At 45.5% G+C, this 25,943-nt stretch overlaps 1 protein-coding gene and 1 non-coding gene across 14 annotated transcripts in view; both read right to left on the bottom strand.

The window, feature by feature from the left end:
* Window positions 1–25,943, bottom strand: part of stxbp5l (syntaxin binding protein 5L) — a 69,737-nt gene that overhangs the window by 23,558 nt on the left and 20,236 nt on the right. For all 13 annotated transcript variants that reach the window (XM_029843122.1, XM_029843131.1, XM_029843124.1 and 10 more), the window contains exons 3-14: window positions 16,998–17,079; window positions 15,621–15,721; window positions 9,700–9,834; window positions 5,331–5,394; window positions 3,985–4,068; window positions 2,839–2,962; window positions 2,233–2,308; window positions 1,910–2,064; window positions 1,747–1,819; window positions 917–1,064; window positions 647–714; window positions 208–248 (exon numbers count right to left, since the gene is read on the bottom strand). In XM_029843122.1, the coding sequence (XP_029698982.1) occupies window positions 208–248; window positions 647–714; window positions 917–1,064; window positions 1,747–1,819; window positions 1,910–2,064; window positions 2,233–2,308; window positions 2,839–2,962; window positions 3,985–4,068; window positions 5,331–5,394; window positions 9,700–9,834; window positions 15,621–15,721; window positions 16,998–17,079 (1,151 nt within the window). The remainder of the gene's footprint in view (window positions 1–207; window positions 249–646; window positions 715–916; window positions 1,065–1,746; window positions 1,820–1,909; window positions 2,065–2,232; window positions 2,309–2,838; window positions 2,963–3,984; window positions 4,069–5,330; window positions 5,395–9,699; window positions 9,835–15,620; window positions 15,722–16,997; window positions 17,080–25,943) is intronic.
* Window positions 16,732–16,805, bottom strand: trnat-cgu (transfer RNA threonine (anticodon CGU)). The gene has a single exon. It is a non-coding gene; the product is annotated as a tRNA-Thr (tRNA).

The following is a 25,943-nucleotide window of genomic DNA, read 5'->3' as shown; positions in this document are numbered from 1 at the left end:
GATGTGGGTGCTATGAATGTGACAGCAGGCCTTGAACCTAATTTGTTATGAAATATCTCATAAATGCAGCTATTAATTTGGGAGTTCAGTGCCTGTGGCAAATGTAAATTACTTTCTGAAAACAATACTGCTCCTTCGAGCGTGAGCTGAACAAAACAGATCTGTGGAGATTAGAGGAAGTCAGATGGGCTTAAAGGGCAAACTTACTTGCAGATGCGTCCCAAAATTTAATTGATCCATCAGCATGCCTGAGCAAAGGAAGGGAAGAGTTTTGTTAGCATATTTGATTATTGAAAAAAAAAAAGCATTGGCAAATTCAGGAAAGCAATTTTTTCTTCTCTCAAAGGACTAAAATGATGTTTTTAAGGGTGGTTGAATGCTTGATTTTCTTCTTTCATCCTCTAGTGGCTAGAAAAGTGGTTTTCTCTTGACTGCCTGCTGAAATCCTCAAGCCTTGCTGGAAAGCAGACACACTTCCCATCGTGCATGTTTCAAAACACAGCGACATCCCTGTTGACGTCTTTATATTCTAGTGCGCCTCTGCTGGACGACCCATTTTCTCTTCTCTGGTGGGAGTTGGTGCAGGCTGACAGAACACGTCTGTGCACATTAAATATACATATTTTAATGAATACTTCTGACTTACCCTGTGATGATAATTTCTGAGAAGATGTGGGATCCTAACGTCCACGTTCCCCCGCTGATTGGCCACTCCTGAAACGGTCGAGTGTTATTGTGGGGGTGCTTTTCTTCCACACAAGTGCTTTAAAATTGCGTTCATCATTAAGGATTTACATTTTAATAAGTAAGAAACCGGGACTATGATTAATTTGTCCTCCATTATGGTGGGAAAACAATCACTTTAGAAAGGCAGTGGACAGGACTGGGAACATTGGACACATATCAGAGACTGTACCTTCTGGCTGTAGCCTGTCTTTTTGTGTTTAGCCCCTATAGAGTAGAGGATGGGGATAATGTCAGGTGGACAGTCCGCAAAATAGGCTGTGCAGGTCACTGGAGACTCGTGAATGTCCATGGGATAAGGGTTCTCAAAGACAGGGAAGCTGCACAAAACAGACACACACAGTCCAAGATGACTGTGACATCCGTATCATGTTGCATGGCTTGGTTTTAATTAAATTGTAATGACTACACATCTCTGACTACATCTGACCTCTGCCTAACTGCACTAATGCTACATGTAGAAGCAGGGGAAATAAACAACAGTGTTATTTACTGGCATTAAATGCCGTAATAAAATCATTAGACTCCAGTTTATATCAGTTGCATTCTAGTTATCAATTCATCTATAAGCAATTGAGGTAATGAGCTTGCGTGTGCACACTGTGACCTATCCATAAGGGGTCATTTCAAAACAATTATCTGATAATCAATCAGAGAAGCATCATGAAATCATTATTCGTAACAGTTTCAAGTGGGTCAACTAAATGAGTAATTTACAATCCTGACCTGTCAAACCAAATTTTGCTTCCCTGGGAGTCTTTTAATGTGGAAGAACATTTCACTTTCTCTTCCCTGATGTGCCAAAAAGAAATGTGTGTGTCATGTTCATCTGCGCAGCAGAGCTCTCTTCCTCCCTGTAAATCTGAGGCATGCAGGGGTGTGACAGCATTTCGCTAAAGGATTAATGGTACGAGGTGATGGTGACGCCGTCATCAAAGATCAAAAGCTGACATGGTGAAGGGGGCAGAAATCCTGGAAGGTGTGTGCACGTGAGACACGTACTTGCTCTGTGTCAGATCCACCACAATTAGGTCCTTCTCTAAGAGGACCACCACTGCATATGGCTCCTGGACCTCTGGAGCAGACAAATAGAATACTTTAGCCTAAATAATGCCGGTACGGCTCAACACTCCACCATCAGGTCCGCCACTGTGGTCACGCCCACCGTTGTTGTATGGAGTCTCGCAGAGCGCCATGAACTCTACGATGGGATAATCCATCTCCAGCACCGTGATGGCCTTCCCGTGCATGATGGTCAGCGTGTGCCGCCGGCCCGCCTTGTCGTACGAAAGGCCTCCGGAGAAGATAATGAAGGGCTCGCTGTTGTGAGGGGAGAACATGGACATTTCAGCCCTTCTGTTAGTTCAAAGTAACCATTGAGAAGAACCAATAAGTCGTAAATGACTTTCCTGTGTGCTTCTGAGAGCATATATTTAATGTAACTTCACTTCAATTTCAGCCAATGGAAGCTCAGGGATGAATGCAAACCTGTTTCTGGAAGTCTTGTATTCCACTTTAAGGATGGGCTTACATGACTCCTTTCTCCCGTCCTTCTGTATCTTTCCTGAGAAAACACAGCAAAGCAAAACGCCTTCAAGCCATCGCATTTGTGGTCTCGTCTATTCCCTCTTCTGTTTCTCTCACATCTCTGAACAACAGGCTCCAGACATGTGAGGCTAACGGCTGTCCGGCGGCATCATCTTTGTTGTCCATGGTCGCAGATTTACTGTGTTTCAAATGTCGGCGGTTCACATTTGACAGCAGGCGACCAGCCCTATAAGTGTGACATCCAAACACAAGAAATAAGACGCCCCCTGACAGCAGCATCCAGCCATCAAGGCAGCAACCTAAGCAGGTCTGCTTCTGAGATGATGATACTCCCTCCTGCCACATTCAGCCCAGGGACGCGCGATTTGTTCAATCCTTCATTTCCATTTGCTTTGCAGCCTTTTAAGCGTCACCCTGAGTAGTAATAAATACATATCCTGGTTGGTAATCCCTGTTTATCTGCCTGTGATCCCAGGTTATGTGGCCAGACTGCACAGCTAGCCCCACCTGTTGCAGCAATGCTTTGGAAAGGCGTTTGCTCCTCACCGTGGGGGAAGGTGATCTGGATGGGTTTGGTGGTGTTTCTGAGGTTCCACATCGTCAGGCTGCCGTCTGAGTGGCTGCACATGAACTGTTTCCCCTCGTGGTGCCAGCCGACTGAATGGATCGCCTGCATCACAAATCCAGAGAGGGTGAAGGTAAAATAAGGGTCGTGGGACACGCTGTGCAAGTTTTACCGTTCACCTGTGCAAGTTGACACACGGTCTTGGGTGTGTCAGCAGCACATGGAGCTGCAGTTTTATCATAGCGGTTAAACAATCTACGGAAAACCCTAAAACGTCTGAGACCTGCATGTGACAGTCGACTGTCGGAATAATATAGTGTTTGCTAACAGACACAAGATGCAGAAAATCTGAAAACTGCAGGTGAAAACTCAATATTCAAAAAGCGAGGGCTGCCTCATTATGCATTCATGCAGGAGCTCACTGAGGTTTTTTATTTCCTCACTGTTTGGCAGGAACAAAACGGTCACAAACTAGAGTACAAAAAGAGCCATAGGTCCACTAATATGTAATTTGCAGGTGTTTTGGATGTAATTCCTACAAAATGCTTCCTTAGTTGTCAGTGCTGATGTCTGCACTGATATACTCAAACACATGCAGCTCTAATAAAGGCTTTATGGCAAAGATGTGTCCCAAAATGGAGCACCACGGGATTGAATCCAGTTTTTGTGACATTTTTAACCAGAAAAAACCCTCAAATAATCCCAGTGGATTTGTGTGCAAAAGGAAGACACAGGCTTTGTTATTTCAGTAATGCAGCACTTTCTGTGACTTAATTCCCTCTTTCTCAGGGATTTTCCGTCTTCATACTCAGCTTCCTGTTGCCCCCAACAAAGGCTCCCTGGTGAAACTGCAGATATCAAACTGAATTTCTATCAGCGTTGACTGAAATATGCCGTAAAGGGAGGAAGTGTTTACAAAGAGAAACCCGCTCCTGACAGCAGTGCAGTTATGGGAGCTGTTGGAAATGGAATCATAACAGCCAGACATTACTGCTGTTTTTCTCCAGTGTGGGGGGAAATATGTGGATGTGCACCATGCACTTATATCGTCCTGACTGTCCAGCAACCGTCATGTCTGTCGATTTAAATGTGAACATGGAGGGTGTCACGCACACAATGGAGCTCACCTCATCATAATAGATCCTGAAATCAGCCTTCTTGGCCCGCAGGTCCCATTGTACAATTGTCCCACTTTCAAAACCTATGAGCAGCTGAAGACGGACACGACAAAGAGCCAAAGACATTTTAAATCAGAGACATTTCGAGAGAAGACGATGAGCTGACAGCAACAACAGTATCAGTGTCATTTGCATAATTACTCCCCATGCTGTTGTCTGCGGGACCCATTCTGTCTGTGCCGGCCTGAAAAGAACTCGTGTTCTTCTTTAAGGTCCTTACATCTCCGTTTTTATCACTCTCTCAGCACATACACAGACAAATGATGCCTTTTCTAACCGAAGCAGGGAGATTCTTGACTGATGGTGACAAATGTGGAGAGACTTTGGACTGTCTCAATTTCAGACAGTCATGTTGGTACTTTTACTTAGTTTTTTAAGCAATTTTCTTTTTTTCTTCTTTTTCCTTGACTGCTTTATCTCTTTTGGAGTCACGGGGAGGATGCTGGAGCCTATCCCACCTGTGTTTCAGGGTTTGGTGCCTTGCTCAAGGGCAATATTAAAATATTCTTCAAAATAAAAGTCAGCAGTTTCATTCGATTGATGTTCTGCAATAACAGTGAGGCTTGCTGAGTAATAATGTGGAGTAATTAGTTAAAATAATGTCATGCGTCTGTGTGTTACAGACATGATTGGCAATTACGGCTCATTATTTCAGCTCCACACTGTCACAGATGGTTCGAATTAATTTTCCCGGTGGGAATAATATCTCTTTTGTGCAGGCTCTGATTTAAAAAGAATAAATACCTTAAGAATCCAACTGGATCAGTTAGATTTTTCCTCCACCCTCATTTCCCTGAACCCTAAATGCCACAGTCACACACTGGTGACATTCTGTGTCAGAGGCTCTGAAGAATCGTGCAGATTTTCTAAAAAAAATATTTTTTCACAGCATGTCGGGTCTGCTTTTACACAGATGCAGCGGTCCAGAGGAAAAATCAATACGGCCACTTTTATCTGCCACCTTCCGGGCTATTTGACTGCAGCGTGACCCCGAAAGGCTCTGCTGTTCTCAGAGGACGAAGCCGCCATCCTTTCATATCCGTTTCTTCCTTTGAATACGTGTCAGAAGTTGAAGGACAGAGGAGAAAAAAAGCAAAAGCAACAGGAGGAGAATCTGTTGATGGAGAGCTCGGGGAAAATTAGAGAGGAGGTGAATAGCAATGAGAGTCTGGGAGGAACAGCTGGGAGTTGAGGGTGGAAAAAAAATAGATTCAACTACGGGCGGAGAAATGAGAAACATGGACAGCAACAGAGAGGAGGAGAACAAGAGGCTCTTCCTCCCTCTGCCTACCCACCTTGCCTTCGTCCTTCGGGCTGTCGCTCAAATGAACCACAGGTCCTGGATGAGTTTTAGTGGATCTGTGAGGACAAAGATTTGGAGTTAAAATAAGATCACTGTGTGTGTGTGTGTGTGTGTGTGTGTGTGTGTGTGTGTGTGTGTGTGTGTGTGTGTGTGTGTGTGTGTGTGTGTGTGTGTGTGTGTGTGTGAAATCCTGCAGTCTTTTGTGGAAGGTTTTCATCAATAGCTGATCTGACCCCAGCCACTGGCTTCTTTCTGACTGCAGACACCTCTTTTTCTTTCCCTCCCAGGTTTTGAAAGGGAGGCAGCTTAAAGTTTGCTGAAAAGTTGTCTGAAGGACACAGGTGAATAGCTGTTGCCAACAGTAGGTACGGAAAAATCCAGAATCTGAGTTGTGAGGCTGAACACAACTGTCAAATGATTTTCTCTCCCACAGCCACAAGAAAAATGAATCGAACACACAAATCACACTGCGGTTCCTTTTTTTTGCACTCCAGTCTGCCGAAGTTGCCCTTAAATATATTATCGCTAGCAAGGATTTCCTGCGGTTCAACCTCCAAACCCCCTCTCTTAGGCTCTTTCTGACTGGTCTGCACTCAGCCCTTTGCTCTGCTCCTGAGTGTTTGCAGAACATTAGTCTTGGTTTGAGCGGTGAAACCAATCTGGTCGCCACAGAGGTGCATTAGTTTTACGCCTTTCTGTTGTAAAAAAAACCCCCAAAATCTTTGATCATCTCTCCCTGCTCCCCGTTTGAATGTTTTCCCTGTTGAACAGAGATGGGAAAACAACGCGGTAAAGCACGCGGCGTGGCTGATGTGGCACATATCCCGCATACATGACGATCACATTCATGAATTAGCAACTGATAACTGGGGAGGATGTTCAAAGGCGAAATGCAAATCAGGTCTTTTTTTAATCTCACACACACACAAAGGCACGAAACTTCACTTCCCAAAGGACCAACAGAACATGCAAATGCCTGCTGGGATCGGTGCACGTTTGTCTTATCTCATCTTGTGTTGTGAGAGGATGTCAGGGTGGGACGAGCAGTGCTAAACCAGCCAAAGAGCTACAAAAAGCTATTCTTTATATAATTCCAGGTACATAAAGGAATCTATTGAGTCAAGGCACCAAGAACAGAACAAAGACCTCTTTGAGGACGTTCAAGGTTAATTTATGGGATGTCGTTGCAACATGGGTAAGTTCTTGATGTACTGTGCCCCTTTACACTGAGATAAAGAAGACGTGCGGCTCCTTTGGTATAGTGAATACTCTTGTGATGCAAAGGAAACAGGATGTTACATGTTTTGCTGGGCTCTGTAATAAAAACAATATTTTTGCAGACAGGTTTCTGCAGGTATGTCTGGTTTATAAAATAAGGAGATTCATTTTCCGTTTTTATTGAAATAACAGCCTGACATGTTGATTATGTTACATTTTTCCACTCGTTCTTGCATCTCGCTGTTTGCTGATTCTCTCGTTTTTGGAAAGACTGTCCCAGCGGAGGAAATCGCACATTAAATATGTTGGAAACCAATTTGAACTGCAGCGAAAGCTCGGGCCTGCTCGCGCCAGTCGCCTGCGAGTTACCAGCATCACCGTTTTATTTAGGGGCAAACACTTTCTTTTTCTATTTACGTTCACTCCACTTGAACGCCACGCGAGCTCTGAGAGAACCCAGATGCACACGTGCGTTCGCTCTCCTTTGTTCACTCAAAACTCAACAGAGGGGGGAAGAAGAAACAAAAGCAACCCTCATCCTTATTCATTTTTGGCATCGAATTTCCCCAGTCAGACCTCCCCAGTCACCGTGCACTGATGTGGGGTTTTGTTCTGCACTCTTCCTGAACTCCACTTCAGAGGGTCGCAGAGTGCTGACGGTTCTAAAATGGAGAATATATTACAGAGAGGGCTGAAGGAGAAGAGAACGTGGATTATCTCCCAAACATATAATTATTATACTGATTATCAGACCTCCTGAATGGCAGAAATGGGCCATAATCGGCGCCTGCGACACCTTTTAACCTGTGCTGTAGATAATAAATGACAGCTTTTATGAATGCAGGTGATTATAATCAGGCTCTGCATTCCAGCCATCCATGCTGGGCGACCTCTAAAGAGCTGCGGCGCTCTTCCCGATGGTCGATCCGCACGCACAGACCTTGTTTGGGTGGGCTCATTTTAAAGCTTTTGTGAGCGAGCCCCCTCATTACAGGGAAGCAAACAAAGGTATCACAGCGACCTGCAGCACAAAGCCGGGACGAGACGGACTAAAAAGATTGATGAATAAACCTGAGGTAACCGTACACGAAAGAACACTGATGCATAACAACAGCCGCGCTAACAGATGCTTCTGGTGCTGGAGGTTCCGAGAACTTTTTATCCTCATGAATGTTGTAAATCCTGAAGCTGAAGTATCACGTTAATCATCTGCAGGTTAAAGAACCGAAAGGCACCATGTTTTTAAATTAAAATCAATTCTTTGGTTACAATACAAAACAGCTCAATCATGTATATTAAACTGTGAGTAATTCTAATTTACTATAGTGCAGAATAATGAATCAATCATTGTTATTTGAAGCAGACAGCATTTTTCTTCTGGGACCTCCAGTCCATTTAATTACTGTGGCTTTTATAGCAACTTTACCTGGGTGAATTTCTATCTTAGCCTCCATGTTTTGTTGGAATTAATTTTTTTCAAAAAACAAACAAACATTGCAAGAAATATCAAATGTATTAAGGTTTAGCCTGAATCACATCCTGACACAAAATGCGCCGAGGGGGAACCAAAAGATTCCCCGACACACAAACAAAACCAATCTGTGGCTAAAATCACAACCATCCGCGTCTGATTGGCAGACAGCCCTCCCACACATGCACACCAGCGCTATCCCCGCTGACTGTCGTGTAAGCTGTCACGCGGCAACAAGATGGTTGGCTATGAGAGCGACTGCTGACTGACACTGCAGCGGGGAAGTTGACAGGGTAACACCAGGAGAGCGCCGCGTAGGTGGGGCGAATCCGAGGGAAACAAATGGGCACACAATGTACAGTAAATGAGCACCCCTGGTGTATTTAGGGGCACTTAAGATGTCATTCTGGCTGACAGTCGTCATCAACTCGATGCAACCCGACACATTATTAAAGGTGGAGCTGTCACACACGCATTTATTCTGGAGTATGAACCCAAACTGGGAACAGATCGAAAGATATTCATTGTAATTTGGTTCTGTGGTTTCATTTATTGCTTAGTTGGGCTCAGAAAACCCACCAAACATGTTTTTGTATTCTTGGATTTTGCTGCCATGCACGGCCGGCGCAGCTCCGCCGAGAGCGTCTAAATCTCACGCTCAATTTCATTTTGAAAGGCTGAAGGATTGATGGACTCATAGAAACACACACACACGCACACACACACACACACACACACACACACACACACACACACACACAAAGCAGGGTTTAGCCCCACCCATATACTCTGCACTACGATTGCACCATTCCAGCGAAGTCAGTCTGTCTGTCTGTCTGTCTGTCTGTCTGCCTGCCTGCCTGTCTGTCTGTGGGAGTGATTTAGAAACTGTTGGATGGATCATTACCAAGTTCTGGAGGCCAATTAATCTGTTTCAGATCATTAACCGATTCAAATTCGAGCCCTGTGGAAGCAGAACTGACAAAATCACGAGAGACAGAGCGAATGTATGAAATATAATCCAACACAACCCATTAGCCAAGTGCAGGGACTTCCTTCATATGCTACAGATTGCATTTTCATAACCACTGATTGCGCTTCAGAAGATCAACCACTTCAGTTAGAATCTAGTTTAGCACGCGGGGGTTTAAGCACTGCCCCTGGTCATGGACGTTGCATACAAAAGAGACAGTTGGTGTATCTGAGACACACACAACATGCTGTATCTGTGCCTAAAGTAACTCCAGGTAGAAGGTGGGGAAAGGTCACCGTTGGTGAGCTACATGGATGAAACCAACAAGACACTGCTAAACCCAAACCGCGAGGTGCTAATGTAAGATAAGTTCCCCTGAGACCGATTAGGTGGTCAGAACAAATGGCCCATTTGGAGTGATTTATGTGACTACACTGGTTGGAGGACAGGTCGCAACGTCGGATGATTTATGGCTCCTTCGGTGCTTTCTTGTGGCAACATGCTGTTGCTCATCGTGACATTGAAAGAGAAAAAGATGCATTAAATGACACTGTAATGGAAGGAAACCATAAACTCCCTCTTTCCTAATTGGCTGAGGTCATGTTTACCACCCATCCGTCCATCCATCCTCTCATCCATCCATCCATCCATTGATCCATCCAAGTTGTGACAGGACAGATCAGAACTTGAACAACTTACAGTTCGATGGCCTTGTTCCACATGATGACGTATCCTGACAAAATGAAGGACTCGATGTTGACAATGTGTGTGTTCCCGCGCTCCGTCCCCACGTACAGCCATTTACTTTGAAAGGGAAGGTGGCAAAAGGTGATCCTGGAGAACAAGAGGAAAAAGGAAGTCTGTCAGAATCAACAATCAGAAATGCAAATTTGATGTTTTTCCCAGGTTTCAGATACGCGCCGCCTGCTCATCTCCATAGGAACAAACTATTTTTAAAGGCTGGATAATTAAACAACACAAAACATGCTTTTCAAGATTCTGCATTTACCAGGAAACGTAGCAAATCAAGTCCAAACGCCAACATTTTATTAAACACACATCTGAGAGGCAACTGGGAGGGGAAAAGTAATTAAACCTGCATTGGGAGCCCATGTTTAGCGCTGCCGTTGGTAATCCGTAATCGACGTGTACAGTACTATTCATGGCACTGGGGCTGGGTGACTCACACTGACGTCAGTATTTCATGACCTAGGTAGGAGATTCGGTGTTTCGCAAGCTGCTCGTTTGACGTACGCCTCACCAAAGTATAGCGGTTGTCGGGGTTTTTTTTGACAGAAAGACATCAAACCCTGACTCTCCTGAGCTGAGGAGAGGAGGCATCATACGCTGCACTCCTGCTTCTATCTTGATCGAGAAGTTTTGCACTAAAAATAGCTCATAGGGCTCTTTAGAACTACCTGCCAAACCGCTCGGTTACATCACTGAGCAGTCAATAGACACTTCGGGCTGCACCGGCCCACCGCTCATCACATCCACACACAACTTTAAATACTGTAAAGTGATGCTCATTGTTGAGAGCTCATGTTCAGCATCGCTGCAGCACCCAGTCAGTTATTTAAAATCCTTTAAAAGGGAAAGACCTGAACTTTGGTAAATGACTCCTCCCAACTGGATGGATGCCGTGACAGATTATCAAGGCCTTCTAGCAGCCATTTGTTTTAGAAGGGTTCCTTTGTTAAATGAAATTAAAACATGTTGGGGGCAGGACTGTGGAGGCTGCAGTGGAGGAACGTCACTGTGAATAAAAGCGTCGGTTATTATTGGTGAATGTGATTCATCCACACGCCAGATTTGCTATTGTTGTGATTACAATATGCTTAAATATACCTAATGCCGTCACGACCAACAGCCAGAACAGCACATCCATTTAGCAAAAAGCTGACTTTATTTCATGTGTAGTTTCTTTTTTATGCTGGACTAGATATACTATTTCCATTTTAATCAATAAATCTGCCTACAAAAGGATGGAAAATGGCTCTAATCTATTCCATGATTTTATCTAAAGCTGTAAGCTATTCAAACCTAACAAGAGGAAAATGAACCACTTTTCTTTCAAAGATAGAAATAGGGCAGCTTTTTAGATGCTTTCAGGAAGTATGGTTCTGCTCTGCCATCTTCAGTAATGTGCTCTTTTCACCACTGGAGCCTGAAAGGACAAAGTCTGGCTGCAGAGAGCGACCGTGGTGATCTCAGAGGGGAAAGTCGGGTCATTGAAGTGGGCCTTGGCTGGAGCTCAACGCCAGCAGGTGTTGAAAATGGTGCTGTTGCCATCAGTAGTTCTAGTAGCTATAAATGTATTAGAAAATGTAAGACAGGTACATCCTTTGTTTGGTTAGCGTCTGTTAGCATTGGGCACTCGACGTACATTAAATAAAATCAGTGCACCTTTAATATATTCTGGTTTAAGATTTTAAAAACCTTCACAGGCTGAGTCACCACTGAAGTCAATGGCAGACTGCAGCAGCAAAACCAGCAGAAAATTCATGAAAACTCGCCGCGTCTGAGAAAACGTTGAGGACATTGACGTCTGAATTCCAGCATCGGAGCGGCCCTCGTCTCCAAACCTGCACGAGAGCCGCAGCAGCGGGTGATTATCTGCCTTTCTCACCAGTCATGATGCTGAAATATCTGACTGGACACAGCAGGTCATCCGTCTGCTGCTTGCTCTCCTCGCAGCTGGACTGCTTCAGCCATCTATTTCGCTTGTTTGAAGCCAAACAGACGACCCGTCACTCACCCGGCTGCGGGCAGCATCAATGTTTGCGACACAGCATTAAGATTTTGAATAAGTATTTTTTGAATCCTTTGAATTTTATCAGCGTTGCGCTGCATGGCCACCGCTGCATGGCCACCGCGGCCGCGTCCATTAACTTCAAAAAGGTGGAGACGTGTTTTGGTTAAAGCCTGAAAGACCCCCGTCAAGCGAGTGACAGGATTATTAGACAGAGGACAAATGAGACGTCCAAAAAAAAATAAATTCAATAAGGATTTTAGGGGCTTGTGGAGATGACAATATTCACCCTGACAGGGGGTCAGAAGTCTCCTGTGTGTGACGGTGGATTAAATAGTCTTCAGTCCTCTGCAGCAGCAGTTAATGAAGCAAAATACACTTCCAGCAGAAGTGAGAAAACTCTTTAAACACAGATGTACATCCAATGGCAAACACTCTAATAGTGCAGTCATTCTAAATTAATATAACCTCATTTAAACCAGTATTTTATTAGTGCACTTGTTTGTTGTTTGCATCCCTGACTTTAGGGGGAAGCAGAATATTATTAAGGGAATAAAGCCAATTTGCTTTAAGCTTTCCCATGCCTAGGAGGAATAATATCTCCATTATTATTGCCTAAAAGTGAGTGGATTCTTTATTTACTGCACCTGCACATTAAGTTGCACCGTTGCAAATGCAAATCTAGCTTATTTGTACATAGCTGGCAATAATTCAAATCCACTTTTAGTAGAAAATAAATCCAAACCAGGCTTTTACCAAATCAAACATGCCCTGCAATGAAGAGGTAATTACCCTTAATGAAGTCAAAGACACACATATTGAATTAACGCCTCATTTCAACTCAGGCTCAGGATTGCATCTAACTGGTCGGCAACATTCTACATCTCATGAATGCTATTCATTTACCTGGAAAAGGTTAGAAATTCAAGACTGGCAGCACACCTCACAAAGGAAATAACTGACCCCAACGAAGTTTGGATTCTCAAAATATTTTGAGTCAGGTGTCGCGAGGGGGCTGGCGCTCTTCTCACCATTTTCTGTGACTCATGTCTCATCTTGGGGCATTAGATACGTGTCGCGCTGCTAATTATCAGAGACTTAGAGCTAAACAGCAAGTTGCTGCTCGGCCACTGACGGATGAGTCACGATGCCCTTTTGTTCCACTTTTATCTTGGAGCGTGATTCACTGGCCTGCTGTTGAGCTGAAGTGGTTTCGCCTCACAGCAGCACCGCGGCGCTGACGCTCGGCTAATGACGCACCGGCGGAACGCCGCTCACATCAGCATCCCAACATCTACATGTAAAAGCGACGGAGGTCAGCAGAAAATGGACGTGAGCAAAACCGGCCTTTAGTTCTGTGTGTCCGACCCACAGCCATCGGTGCAGCTGCTCGGCACTGAAACGTGCACGCGTACGGGCACTGGCGTCAAGATGATTTCTCACGCAGCTGCATGAGCGTGTAGGTAAGAGGAAAATCTCTGATGCAGCACATATAAGCCATGACGGCTGGTTCCAGGCCAGTTTTCAAACTGGGGTTGGAAACCACAGATGAGCTCTGGAACAAACAAGGTTGAAAGAGAATCTGATGCACGAGCAGAACAAATGCGCCACTTTAGGAAGTCACTGAACTGGTGAAAAGGTCTGCGCTGGATTTACTCCGTGATTTACCACTAAAGTCACGGGATTAGATCTCTTTGGGTGTGTTTGGGATGGTCTGGGCTTCCCTGGTAACCTTCCATCCCCAAAGACCCAGAACCAGATTAATAGAGGAGGATAAAAGAACAAGCTTTACTGTGTTTACTCATATGTAAATGATCAGGGGTTATTACATTTGAATGACATGCAGGCTCCGTCTTTTGGTCAGAAAATTATAGATAACTGAACTGACTTAAACAATAATAGAAGGAAATGGAAACGATCAGCCCTTTACGAGCTGAGACCAATATTCCATTAACATTATCACACCGACAGGCCACGTGGGTTAATATTAGAACCCGTATCAACGTTCTTTCCTGTGGTAATTTCACATTTCTCCTTACTCGAGCTGTTTTATCTCTGTTATCGCGTCAGGTTTCTTCTTCCTTTCACAGTTTCTATTACAGTGTGAGTTTTGACAAAATGCCATGAACTTGAACCTTGTTGCTCCAGACACAAACTTCTTTTTGATAACCGGCAGCCAATTAAGCAAACTTCTCTCCCCTGTTAGCCTTTAGGGCTGTGCTGAATCACGCAACAGCCTCTTGTTAAGTTTTATGTTTTATGAGCCAGATTAGGCTGAGTCTGTCTTTATTTAAAGGCCCCTTTCTCCCTTTTTTGATAGAAAGTTTCAGTAGACAGAAAAAAGCTGATGCTATTCATTCAGAGTCCTTGTATTATAACACAAACTGCTGCAATCTTTGCTGTGAAAATCACCAATAAATACATAACTGCCTTCGCCTTTGACACCAAAGGAAGTTGATTTTTGGAAATAATCAGTGATTTTCTGACAGCAGAACTGATGATACTGAGAATTTGATTCAGAGAGACGAGTTCAAAACTGTGTAACTTTGACTTGGCAGCAACGATGTCTTCGTGCATCTCCCATTTTAGGCTTTCATCTTGATTTATCTACCGTATCTAACCAGGTTAGCGCCACTGAGATCAGACCAGTCCGATGGTTCAGCTTCAGGCAGCTGCGCTTCAGCTTTACATCACATGTCGAAATTTTTTTTTAATTGACAGAGTCGTGAGTCTAAAAATAACTACACTCCGACATGAGCGACTGCGCAGGTAATCTTTGTGTTTTGATGTTTCCGTGCAGCCTGGGTGCAGAGATCTGCAGGCGTTTGTGAAGGATGGAGAGCAGAGATTATGCTGCCAGTCCTAAGAGGAAGAAAGGGAGAGATCCAAGCCCGAGCGTACAGTAACATCACAGAGGAGGAGATATGAAGTCAGATAAATGATTGATTCAGAGCAGCTGGGCGCGCACGTGGTGCACGCCGAGACAGGAGGTGTACGTGGCAGATTGAAATCGCTGCTCCAAACAAGCTGAAGGTCTACCTGTAATCTCAGAGGATCTTATCAGCGATCATCCGGCCTGTTCTCCCCACAAGATGTCAGCCAGGCTTCTAAAGCATCCACGTTTTAACAGTAACACCATCGAAATGTCGGTCGAAAATCATTTAGAAAAAGAAGCAGCTGCAGCGCTCGCTCCGTGTTTGGCTTCGCAGGCTCCATCAGCTCTGTCGGATGCTGATTTGATTCTAGTGTCATAATAGATCCTGTGAAATCACTCAGAGACGGATTCACTCAGGAGCGAGCGGCGGGAAAACTGTCTGTCGTCTGACGAGGGGAAAGGTGATGCTCCCCGAGAGGGAAGCGAGAGATTCCAGTTGGCAGATTCGGCTCCCCGGGATCATCGGATGGTGAAACGGGATCAGAGTGAAGACGTGAATGAGGGGAGAGACAACTCAGACTGACTGTGACTACAAATCACTCCGGTTTCATGGTGAAAGGCTTGAAAATACAGGTGACAAGCGACCTTTTCCAATCACGTTTCATAAGACATGCAGATAAAAAGAAATCACCATGTAAAAAAGAATCATTTAAAGGTTCAAAAGAAACATTTCCACCTCACTGTGCAGGTTATTCGGAGCTCCATCCCTCAGTTTCAGACTTTGGCATGAAAATGTACCCTGTCCTTCGATTTAGTTTCTACCATCTTAAAAGTTCCTCTTCAAAATGTCACAGCATTGCATACAAGGACTCCAGAACTGCAGCTTTCCACAGCCTACATTAACCTTTACTGACCTTTTTTTTTAAGAATATACAAAATGTGTGTGCTGGACATGTATGTGTGTGTATTTTAGGTACATGAAATCATTTCTACCTCTCTCTGTTGAATTTGAGGGAGTGCAGGATGGCGGGCCGCCTCTGACGGAGATTCCACAAGTGCAGCGTGTCATCTGCGCAGGCGGCGACCAGGGCCCCCTGTGGGGAAGGAATATTAGCAGTGGTTATTAGCTCTGCTTCACATTTTACTGGGGAGAAAATAGGCCGCAATCAAGTTTGATTTGTATCAGATCCGATTTTTTGATGTCCTTCTTTTAGTCGGTTCTGATCTTTCTTTAGAGTGACACACTTTTGTTCCTCCCCAAAGAGGAACCTCATCATAGGAAACTAGTGGCTGATTTAAATTTCTTTATTCACCGAGCAAGACGATAAATTCTGGAAGCGCAAACAAACGGATTATTATATAATTAGAATATTCCTACCCTCCACTGGCTCAGTAAATCTCACAAAATGGGGAGAGAAACAACGAGGGATGATCCTAAGAATGCCGCGGCAGCGAGTCGGGAGCATTAAATCTGATGCATCGCCGGAAGATTATAAAGTCGTCTGTCAGAACTGCAGCATATGTGGGGGCAGTGAACACATAAGAGAATTATTACCCCAGGTAATAGTCTTGTATATGTCAGATCTACACACACAAACTCCAACACCGACTCCATAAAACATCTACGTTACCCTCCTTCATGCCCCACCACCTCCATTTGCCCCAGACACGTCACACACATGACAACGAGCGATGGAAATGTGGGCCGAACGACCCAGTGGGCTTTAAAAGAAAGCGAGTAGGTGAGGGAAAAGGGCCAGTGGGGAGAGGTTGAAAGCAGAAAGAGGAGAAGCTCAGCTTAGCTCTCCAGATCTGTGGATGATCCCCAGCGTCAGCCCTTCAGTAACCCCTTATGTTCTCAAAAACACTCACAGAACTTTAATAGTAAATATGTTCCATCAAACTGGAGCAGCCTCCATTTTTCTGTTCCCCTAAAACGTGCAGGGAAAAGGGCTGACAGCAGGGAATCAAACAGCAGGTACAAATACAGCACCTTCCATATGGACCATCACACCCTCTGCTGACCTGGGCGAGGACAGGACCTCACCGCCAAGACAAATTATCCATGAAAACAAGCTCTTAAAGGGTCCCTGTGCTATAAATCAGGCACTGCTGGGATTTGAACCCAGGATCTCCTGTTTACGAGACAGGTGCTATAACCAGCTAAGCCACAGCGCCACATACATAAAAGGACAAGATAGAAGAGCATAATTTAAATTCTATCAAATTCCATTTCTTAAATGGAGAAACCTGTTGTTTTCCTTAGCTTAATGAAGAGCGTCGTTAGACTAAAAATGTGTTGTCTGCAAAACCAAAGAAGAAACTGTGAAATGTGACTTGTGGTGGATCAAAGATATCCGTGTGGCTCACCTCATTGATAAGGAACTGCAGCTGAAGAACAGCGGCGCCGCTCTCGTGCTGACAGTAGGAGTCCACCCCCGGCCGTCCCAATCTGATGGTGTCCCAAAGGTCAAGGAAGCAGAGAGAACGACACATCTTGGACAGGATCTTCAGCGAAAAGGGTCAGATTAAGTTTACCACAGTCTCTATTGTGAATTGTTTGATTTGGTTCCCAGTTAAGTGTTTTTATTGTGCCAGAACTCCTGCGACTTTTCTAAATGCTTTGTAAATTCCTCTTTGACTCCCCCATCAGCAGGAGGGTCCTCCCTCCCTCCCATATGGGCCTGGTCCTGCAATGTTAGTAAATCTTTGAGGAAACAGGCTTGTGGATCAGACCAGTGAGCTGCCCAAGGTGGTGGAAACGTGCAGGAAGAGGAAATGACATCACTGCCAGGTGGATCTGCTTTATTCACGATAGGCTGCTCTTGTGGTTAAATATTTAAAGAAACGTAACAGAAACAGTGCTTGACGTAGACGGATGGATAGAAGCAGGCAGAATAGACGCGTTTGGCTTCAGATTGACATTGTTTTCAGACTCCAACAGCGCACGTGAGTCTCGTTTCGCCATCTTATCACAAATGTCGCAGCAAAACCCTGATTCGAACTGCTGAAGCGAGCCTCCGAGCTCAGGTGCAGCACGTCAGCAAAGACCAAGATTCGCCATCCAAACTCAAGCGAAGAGACCAAGGAAACGCTGAGGTCTTATCGCACCTCTGCAAAACCTTCTGGCTGAATAAATCAGGCAGCAGCGGATGGATCCGGTTCAAGAAACCAACAAATATCCAGTTTCAAGGGAGAAGCCAATGTCAAATTCAAACGAAAACCAATGAAATTCTGTATTTATACAAGCAGCAGAAGCAGCGCTGCAAACATGGATGCTGGGAGATCTTTTCTGGATGAGAACTTCTCTGGAGCTGATGGCATTTGCCTGATTCTGTTGTCATTTTAGGTGTTGCTTGACTCTTGAAGCTGACACACACACGCACACACACTATAGGGCTGTTTGGATTTAGTGTTGTGATGCTAAAATAATGCAGACAAACTTGAGCATAATTAGATAAAACATGGTTCAGCACCTCCCTAATCCAGCTAAAGCCAAAACTAGACAACATGAGAGAGAGAGAGAGAGAGAGAGAGAGAGAGAGAGAGAGAGAGAGAGAGAGCAAATATTCCTTAAAGGATCCAACATGAAATTGAGGTATAAGGGGAAAAAAAAACCACACACACACACTTCTGAGAGTTTCGGTCAAGCAAAGTGCTGGAATTATTTATCAGCCTTTTATTTCCCATGGGGTGTACACAACACCTCACTTTTCTTTTTTATGCAGCAGCCCACGTCCCTGCAGCCAGATTCTGTGGCTTAAGAACAGACCGAGGTCTTTGTTCCTCCGGCTGTGCCCAGCCCAGGCCCCATGGGTGCAGACCCAACCACCCCCATGCCAGGAGGGGGGTCCTCAGTGACCCGTGTCTGAGTGCGAGAGACCAATCTTTTTACTCATCATAGGGTCCATGCAGAGGGGTCCACCTAGGACCTGTTTGGCCTGGGGGGTCCTACCAGACCAGCTGTCTCATCCAACATCCAGAGAGGCCAGATGAGGTGGCTCAGGCATCTCCAGAGACGCCCCCCAGCAGGGCGCTCTTCACTGGCCCCAGGGAAGCCCAGGACACGCTGGGAGCACCTACGGAATCCCTTGGAAGAGCTGGATAGAGCGTGAAGTATGGACTTTTCTGTTTAACCCAAAAAATACACACCCGACTCCAAATAAGCGGCAAAAGATGGATGGAAGAACAAATGTTTTTAATGTGTTTTTTATGATGCTTTTGTTCCTCATATATCAACATAGTTACTGTGAATTCCGATCGTTACCATATATAATGGCCTGAATGCACATTCCTGTTATAGGGATGCTAAACAATGTCGTCTAAGGCCATATTTATGGTATATAACACACGCATAGAACTGCTTTTGCAGTCTAAACAGTGCATTTCTCTGAAGGATCTGCTGTAATGTGCTCAACAGTGTCTCGTGATCAATAATAGGACCCTCACACAGTGAAACACACCTATTTCTGTAAGGAAAACGTACATTTATGTATCAGAACCCAATTATCTGCCTTTTCATTCAAGAGAGTACATGGAGAAATTTAGAATTTGACTGTGATGTTTGTGAAACGTTTCATGCTCCTATTCTTCAACAGGCGGGCTTGTTAGCATGTTAGCACCCACACAGAGACCCAACAGTTTTTTTTTAACCTCTGGCAGCGCTTAAAGAAGAAACAGGCCTGAGTCAAACAGTCATAGTGTATGTTTTCTTCAACTACCTACACTGTGTGTGTGTGTGTGTGTGTGTGTGTGTGTGTGTGTGTGTGTGTGTGTGTGTGTGTGTTTCAGTGCAGAAGGGCATAAATATAAAGTCAGAAGTAGCTAAAGTGTGTTGCAACAGGGCTGATGTGTCAGACACACCCACACAAACCAGACCATTAAAACAAAGAGGCTAGAAAAACAAAAATACACTTTTATGCCAAATCTTTAATATTCCCAAGCTCCGTTTTTGATTTATGACTGAAAATTGTGACATAGGAAGTCATAGGAACTATACTTTTAAGGAAAAAGGAAAACCTTTTGAATTTGGACCATGATTTTGTGCGGCTAGATGAAAATGTTGGCTGCTGCTGAAGTGTGCGTCTGGGTGCGTGCACGTGCGGACGCCCGTGTCACATTCAAGGCCCCATTTGTGCAGGGATGGTCAGCAACAGGCTTAAATAATCCCTCTGTCAATCTCAATCATTTTCCTCCTGACAGGCGAGTCTTTGTACAGCCAAATACGCATTCACGTCACGCTCCCGAATGCAACAAAGGACGCTAAATGCTGCCAGAACATGGAGTTAACATGAAGGTGAGGTTGCTTCCATCCCAGAGACAACAGCAACGGTGACAAATTAGCAGTCTGCTGTTGATCTACACAGAGCGAAACATCATTCAATTCAATTAAAATGTCCCCGGGGTCGACATCTGAAGCACTGTAACCCTAAATTTTGGGGGCTTGGTCATTTTTTTGAATAAGGACACGAGCAAATCCATTTAGTTTCGACCTACTCATGGAGGAAAGCATGAATACAGCAGCAGGTGCATGTTGTTCAAGGGCTGCACGTGATAAGTTAATTAGGACACAATAAAGCAGTTAGACTGGCATCATTCAGACACGCGTGGAGGAAGCAGAGTCCCTGCTTATGTCGAGGACTTCCCAGTGGGAGACTGGAGGCCGGTGCCAATTCACACTGGTGTTTCAGACGAGCAAGAAATGTCACGTATAAATCTGATGTCATGTTGTGCTTCGGAAAACCCGGGAAAACGAAATTATCCACGATATTGGATAATGCATTAGCATTGTGGTTGCAGTTAAATCAATCAGCAATATTTGATGGAAACAGCAGCACAGGAGAAGAGCAGAGCTGATTTATTGTGTATGACCACAGGGTGGTACAGGGTGGGACGAGGGGGCACAGACAACTGCGGTCCTCACTAAATGATCAGCCGCAAGCCTGCTGTGGATAAACAGACAAATTAGCTTCAATCATGAATCCAGACACCACACAATGGGCAGTAATCAGAGCAATGTGTTTATCTCAGCGCTGAGAGCTCAACCTCACCGTCTCTGAACGATGACAACGGTGTTTTTGTTTGTTTGGAAAAGACAACAAGCTGAGAAAAGAGCCCGAGCGGCGGGGAGGAGACGGGCTGGCTGCGTTTACGGGATCCAAATTTTGATTTTCACACTCTTTGTATTGCTGTATATCGACTAGTCTCCTCTCCTGGAATATAAAAAGACCAGATAATAAACAAGTGCAACACACACACACACACACACACACACACACAAACAATATTAACGCCACCAAACTGCTTGAAGCAGAACAAAGATTGGATGCAAACCATGAGTAAGTTACCTTACAAATCTGAAAACAAAGCTAACAGCTAAGCTGAGGAGCATTGAAGTGTGTAACTAATGACGACAGGAGGGGCAGAAGAACCTGAGGAGCACATGAGGGTTTTTAGCCCTGAATCTCTGCCAGCTGATTTGACGGCCTGCGTCACGCCCCCCCCAGCCTTCAGGTTTGTGGGGGGTAACCGCTGCCTGAGCGGTGGCGGTGACGCAGCAGCACGCCGACCTCCGCGTTGGCCTCATACGGTACATTGGCAGCAATTTAGAGTTCCATCATCACAAAGATGATTGTAGGAAAACTGGTTTTGGCCGTTGACCCACAGGAAGAACACGACTAGCGCTCGCTCGGAATTATTTAAGCACATGTGAAATTGCCTTGAATGACTAATCCTTAATTAATTCCTCTCGTCTACGTGCAATTGCGTGTTTATTCATCAATCCGGGCTGCTAATGAATCGGTTGGTGTGGGATTCTCACAAAGAAGGCATGGATCACTGTAAAGATCACGGCCGCTAACGCAAGTGGACGCGTCGCTCCCCGCCGTCCTCTGTTGAGACAGAGAGAGGGAGGGAGGCATCTGTCTTCTTTAGGCTCTCATCATTTAAAGACGCGCACGTGTAATTGGCTGTTTGTCTCTCTCACATCATTGTGATTAGGATGCCAGCGCACACCTGCTCTCCGCCGGCCTTCGCCTCCAGACCAAGGACACACTCGTCAGCCCAAGTCGAGGCTGGACGGGTGAGGATTCGTAGTGACACGTCTACGGGACGAAATGTCAAACTAAGAGACGCGTTTTTCAAATTGTGGTCCCGCAAGATTGTGCGTTTTTTTTCTTCTTCATTTGCCTTTCTCGTCTTTTGACTGCATCTATTAAACAGCTATACATTTTTTCAATGCTTCGTTCTATACGTTAGATGTTGGTGATGGCCTCATGGGGTTTTTATGATTCTAGTCATTCCAAAAATGACTATTGTGAATAAGCAACTATACAGGCGTTTACCCTCAGTGCATGCGATTGTGCAGCCCTGACGTGCAGCTCCGTGAGTAATTAACCTGCAGATAACCTCCTTTGAAGGGCTATAATTGGCTCTCCAGAAAGCAGAAACACGTCTGAATTATAGAAATTTCTTAAGGTCAAATAAAATAACAACATGGCAAATATAGCAGAATGCATTAGGGGCACCAGCAGCTTATTAAAAAAGTAATCTATTGGTTGTTAAGATGATAACAATCCCAGACCTGGAGCTGCTAGTGTGTTAGCAGCTAATGTAGCTGCTGCTGAACCAGATCGTCTCCCTCCTGCTGATATGATTTGTCCATTCACCTATTTTAAGGTAAAACAAATGTCCTCTTTTTCAGCACTCTATGCAGTAAATTTAATGAATAGATGCTAATGATTACAAACATCATTAGCGTCCTGGTGACTAATTAACGGCATCAACAGTGAAGTCGTAGCGTATGGCGCAGCCATGGAGGATTCGGTGTGCTAATGTAACATTAATGGTCGGACGCTGGTGTCCACACCTGCCAGGCAGAGCTGCTGCTCTTTTACCCACGCACAGGGTCAGTATCACTGCATAAATATTAATGTCACATTTGACGAAACCCCATTCTTATGTGCAGAATTAGCTGCCAATCGTCTGAAACAAAACAGTTTTTCAAAAACCAGCCTGGGTTTATCACAGCGTCGGGTACGAGGCTGCCGACCTTCCACTTGACAGTCACACAGAATCAGGCAGATATGAGAGGGAGACACACACTCGATGCCAGAACGCGACTTGACAGCAGCAGACAGCGATACAGCTGCTTCTAGGCTTTTTATAGACGCTAGCCCCGTCATTACTGCTTAGAACGCAGCCCTGGCTGCCTTTCTGCCGGCCCTAATGGCTTTTTTTTGTCTCGGCAGAGACGCTGTGAGGAGAAAGACAAACAGGGCTGACAGTAGGGGTGCGAGAGGGGAAGTTAATGACGCCGGTGGTAAACAGGGTTAAATGGAGTGGAATTGAGAGGAAAGGGTGAACGGATGAAAGATGGTAAAAACAGTGGGCAAAGGTGGGCAAGAGTGTGTTCAGAGTGCACGTTTTGTCACTCGTAATTAATATGGATTCAAAAACAAAAAATTCTTCAGAGGTTTTTATTTCGGCGGTTTAAAAATTCCATTTCCACGACGGTGTAGAGGTGAGGAAAGTTGGAAAAAATAAGCCACCGTCTGTAAATGAGGTGGAAATCAACAAACGTGCACAGAAACCAATAAACCGGGAAAACCGTTTGCCATTTACTGCCTGTTTTTGTACGAAAACACAGATAAATTTGGGGGCACACTTGACAAAATGCGTCGCTGATGTTTTTTAAAGAGCTTCAGGGAGGTTTGGAAGTCTTATAATGGGGAACATTACCAGAATCATCCTTCTGCACAGCGTTTGAATAGGGAGGAAAATTAATATGGCTTTAACACTTCTCCAAACACAGCCAAGGACCTTCCACTTTAACATTTTAAAATGCAAATGTAAACCTAATCCTAAACGCAAGGAAGCCAGCTTGAATGATGTAAGCGTGTGGGAGAGTTTATCCATGAGATCCACGCTGCTTCGCTGTGCGTTTCACATGTTTTGCATGCGTGTTTGAAGGTGGGAGCCAGGATCTGGGATTTCACATGATGATGTCACTGATTCGCTTCGCTATCCACATTTAGATATGTAAAATATCCCATTGCACTCAGACTGAATGTGGAATTAGTTATTCTCTGCAGTGTCTTCGATGTTTAAAGCTTAACAACGGAGTAAAAATCCTGAACCAATAATTCAGATCAGTCCAACGTTGCTAGCTTACTTTGCTAGCAGCGATATTAGCATTAGCCACCTGGTGGAATTCTGCGGATGATTCCAGAGCAGCTCTACGGTGGGTTTATCTGCCGGCTTGTGGACAAATCTCCGGTTCTTTCGCTGCTACCAGAGCAGCTTTCACCTGTTTGGACAAGCTGCTCCTCTCTCATCACTGCTGGTGAAAATAAATGGAGTCGTTTCATTGATGACTCTCATAAACAAGCACATCGAAGTGCAAACAGATGTTTTATTCGACGACAATCTGTGACGATCATCAGGGGCGTTTACCTGTGTGCGTGTGTGTGTGTGTGTGTGTGTGTGTGTGTGTGTGTGTGAAGCTTCTGCTTCATGTTGAATGTAAATGAAGGAAGTGTCTACTGTACAGTTTTGAACGTTAGCGCTTGGCTCCGATGACGGCCATCACGTAAGGGCCAAACGCCGCCGTCCTCCCACGGTCGTGTGTAACGAGGTTACTGTATCTGTGCTCGCCCTCAGCCTGGCGCCGCCGACTGTGTCGACGCGTTCATCGGGCAACATCAAAAAGAGGCCGAGGAGGTGGTGGCGGCCTCTCGGGGGCTCGTCCGGTCTCCCGCAGCCCAGCTTTGGGGAGCTGATTATGTTAATCAGCTCATCTCCACACATTCAGACGTCTTTGGATCAGCCGTGTTCTAAATCAGCCTTTCATCTTCATTGAAATTCTTCTCCTTTTGGCTTTTGTCTCCAGGCTGGACGCAGCGAGAGAGACGTTAAAATCTTAAACTATTGTTTCTGTCCCTCCTTCTACCCCCCTTCCACACACACACACACACACACACACTGCTCTCATTCCCCTCTTTCTGTCTTTTAGTGGCTGCTTTGAAATGTAAACTGTACGGCTGACAAACGGTGAGTCACAGTGTGGGAAGATAAATCAGCCCAACTTTGCCAGGCTGCCAAGGACCCATCTCCCTCTCTCTCTCTCTCTCTCTCCCTCTCTCTCTCTCTCTCTCCCTCTCCCTCTCTCTCTCCCTCTCTCCCCCCCCCCCCCACCCCTCTCCTCGCGGGTGTCATTACGTTCGGTGTCGTGCTTACACCTACACCCAACGCCTGCTCACATGTGGAGGCGGCCGACCCGCCCGGCCAGAGCTCAGAACATCTCCCACCATCGTCCTCGTCCTTGTTTCGCTCCATGGGGGGGGGGGGGGGGGGGGGGGGGGGACCGACTCATTCGCATCCAATAATTGATTTAAAACACCGGAAGTGAAAGTATCAAACGAATAATCCACGTAGACCAACAGGACATGTGGTCCGTAGCTGTCAGTTCACAAAGCTGAGTGAAGATGATGAAGATGAAGGACGGCAGCGTCTCATTGTGATGCACGTCAGCCAGGACGGGCACGACAGTGAGTCCAGGAGCACTTAGAGCTCATGATGGTTCCGATGGTCCTCATGACAGTGCTCCTCATCACGTGACAAGCTGCCCAAAACAGCAAAAAACAAACAAACAAACAAACAAACAAACAAACAAACGGCCTCTTTCTTCCTTGTTTGCAGCAGACAAAGCGGCGCCTCTCTCAGCCTTTACGTGGACGCTGTTGCCGCTGCTCGTTCCCGCCACTCTACCACGACGCGTCCACATCTGCCCGCCGCGGCGCCACGCTCCCGCCGCTGTTTCGCCATCGCGCTCAGCTGCTTTTCTCGTCCGCATCTTCTCGTTTTTACAGCACGGCGGTCGCCTCTTATCTGTCACAGGGAATTTGTTTCTCCCTGATCACCCCCCCCCCCCCCCCCTTAGAGGCCAGAGGAGCAGATAAAACAGGCGAGCCCACGAACGAGATAAGAAAGCAACTGGACAGAGCAGCAGCGGCTTCCTGTTCCTGCTTATCTCCATTGTCCTTTAAGGTACGACAGGTTTCTTTCTTTTCTTTATTTCATTTTTTTTTTTTAAAAAGGGGTTATTTATTTCCCATCAACCCTTGACCTTTCTGTAGGTGTGAATGGGCGTTCTCGCATTCATCTGCACCCGTGCGGGTCCAGCAGACCCGGGACGCTGCCCCCGGTGGCCACGACGACTCGGCGGGGGGGGGGGCGTGTTGGCGTGACGGGGACGGAAAAGAGGCGAGAGCAGAAAACCTTTAGTCCAGACAAATGAACGCGTCTGACAGCTGCAGG

The sequence above is a fragment of the Takifugu rubripes genome, chromosome 1 (genome assembly GCF_901000725.2).
Source record: "Takifugu rubripes chromosome 1, fTakRub1.2, whole genome shotgun sequence".
In the NCBI taxonomy this organism is placed as follows: Eukaryota; Metazoa; Chordata; class Actinopteri; order Tetraodontiformes; family Tetraodontidae; genus Takifugu; species Takifugu rubripes.
Note: the sequence above shows the minus strand (reverse complement) of the source record. Positions and strands in the feature narration are given on the sequence as shown.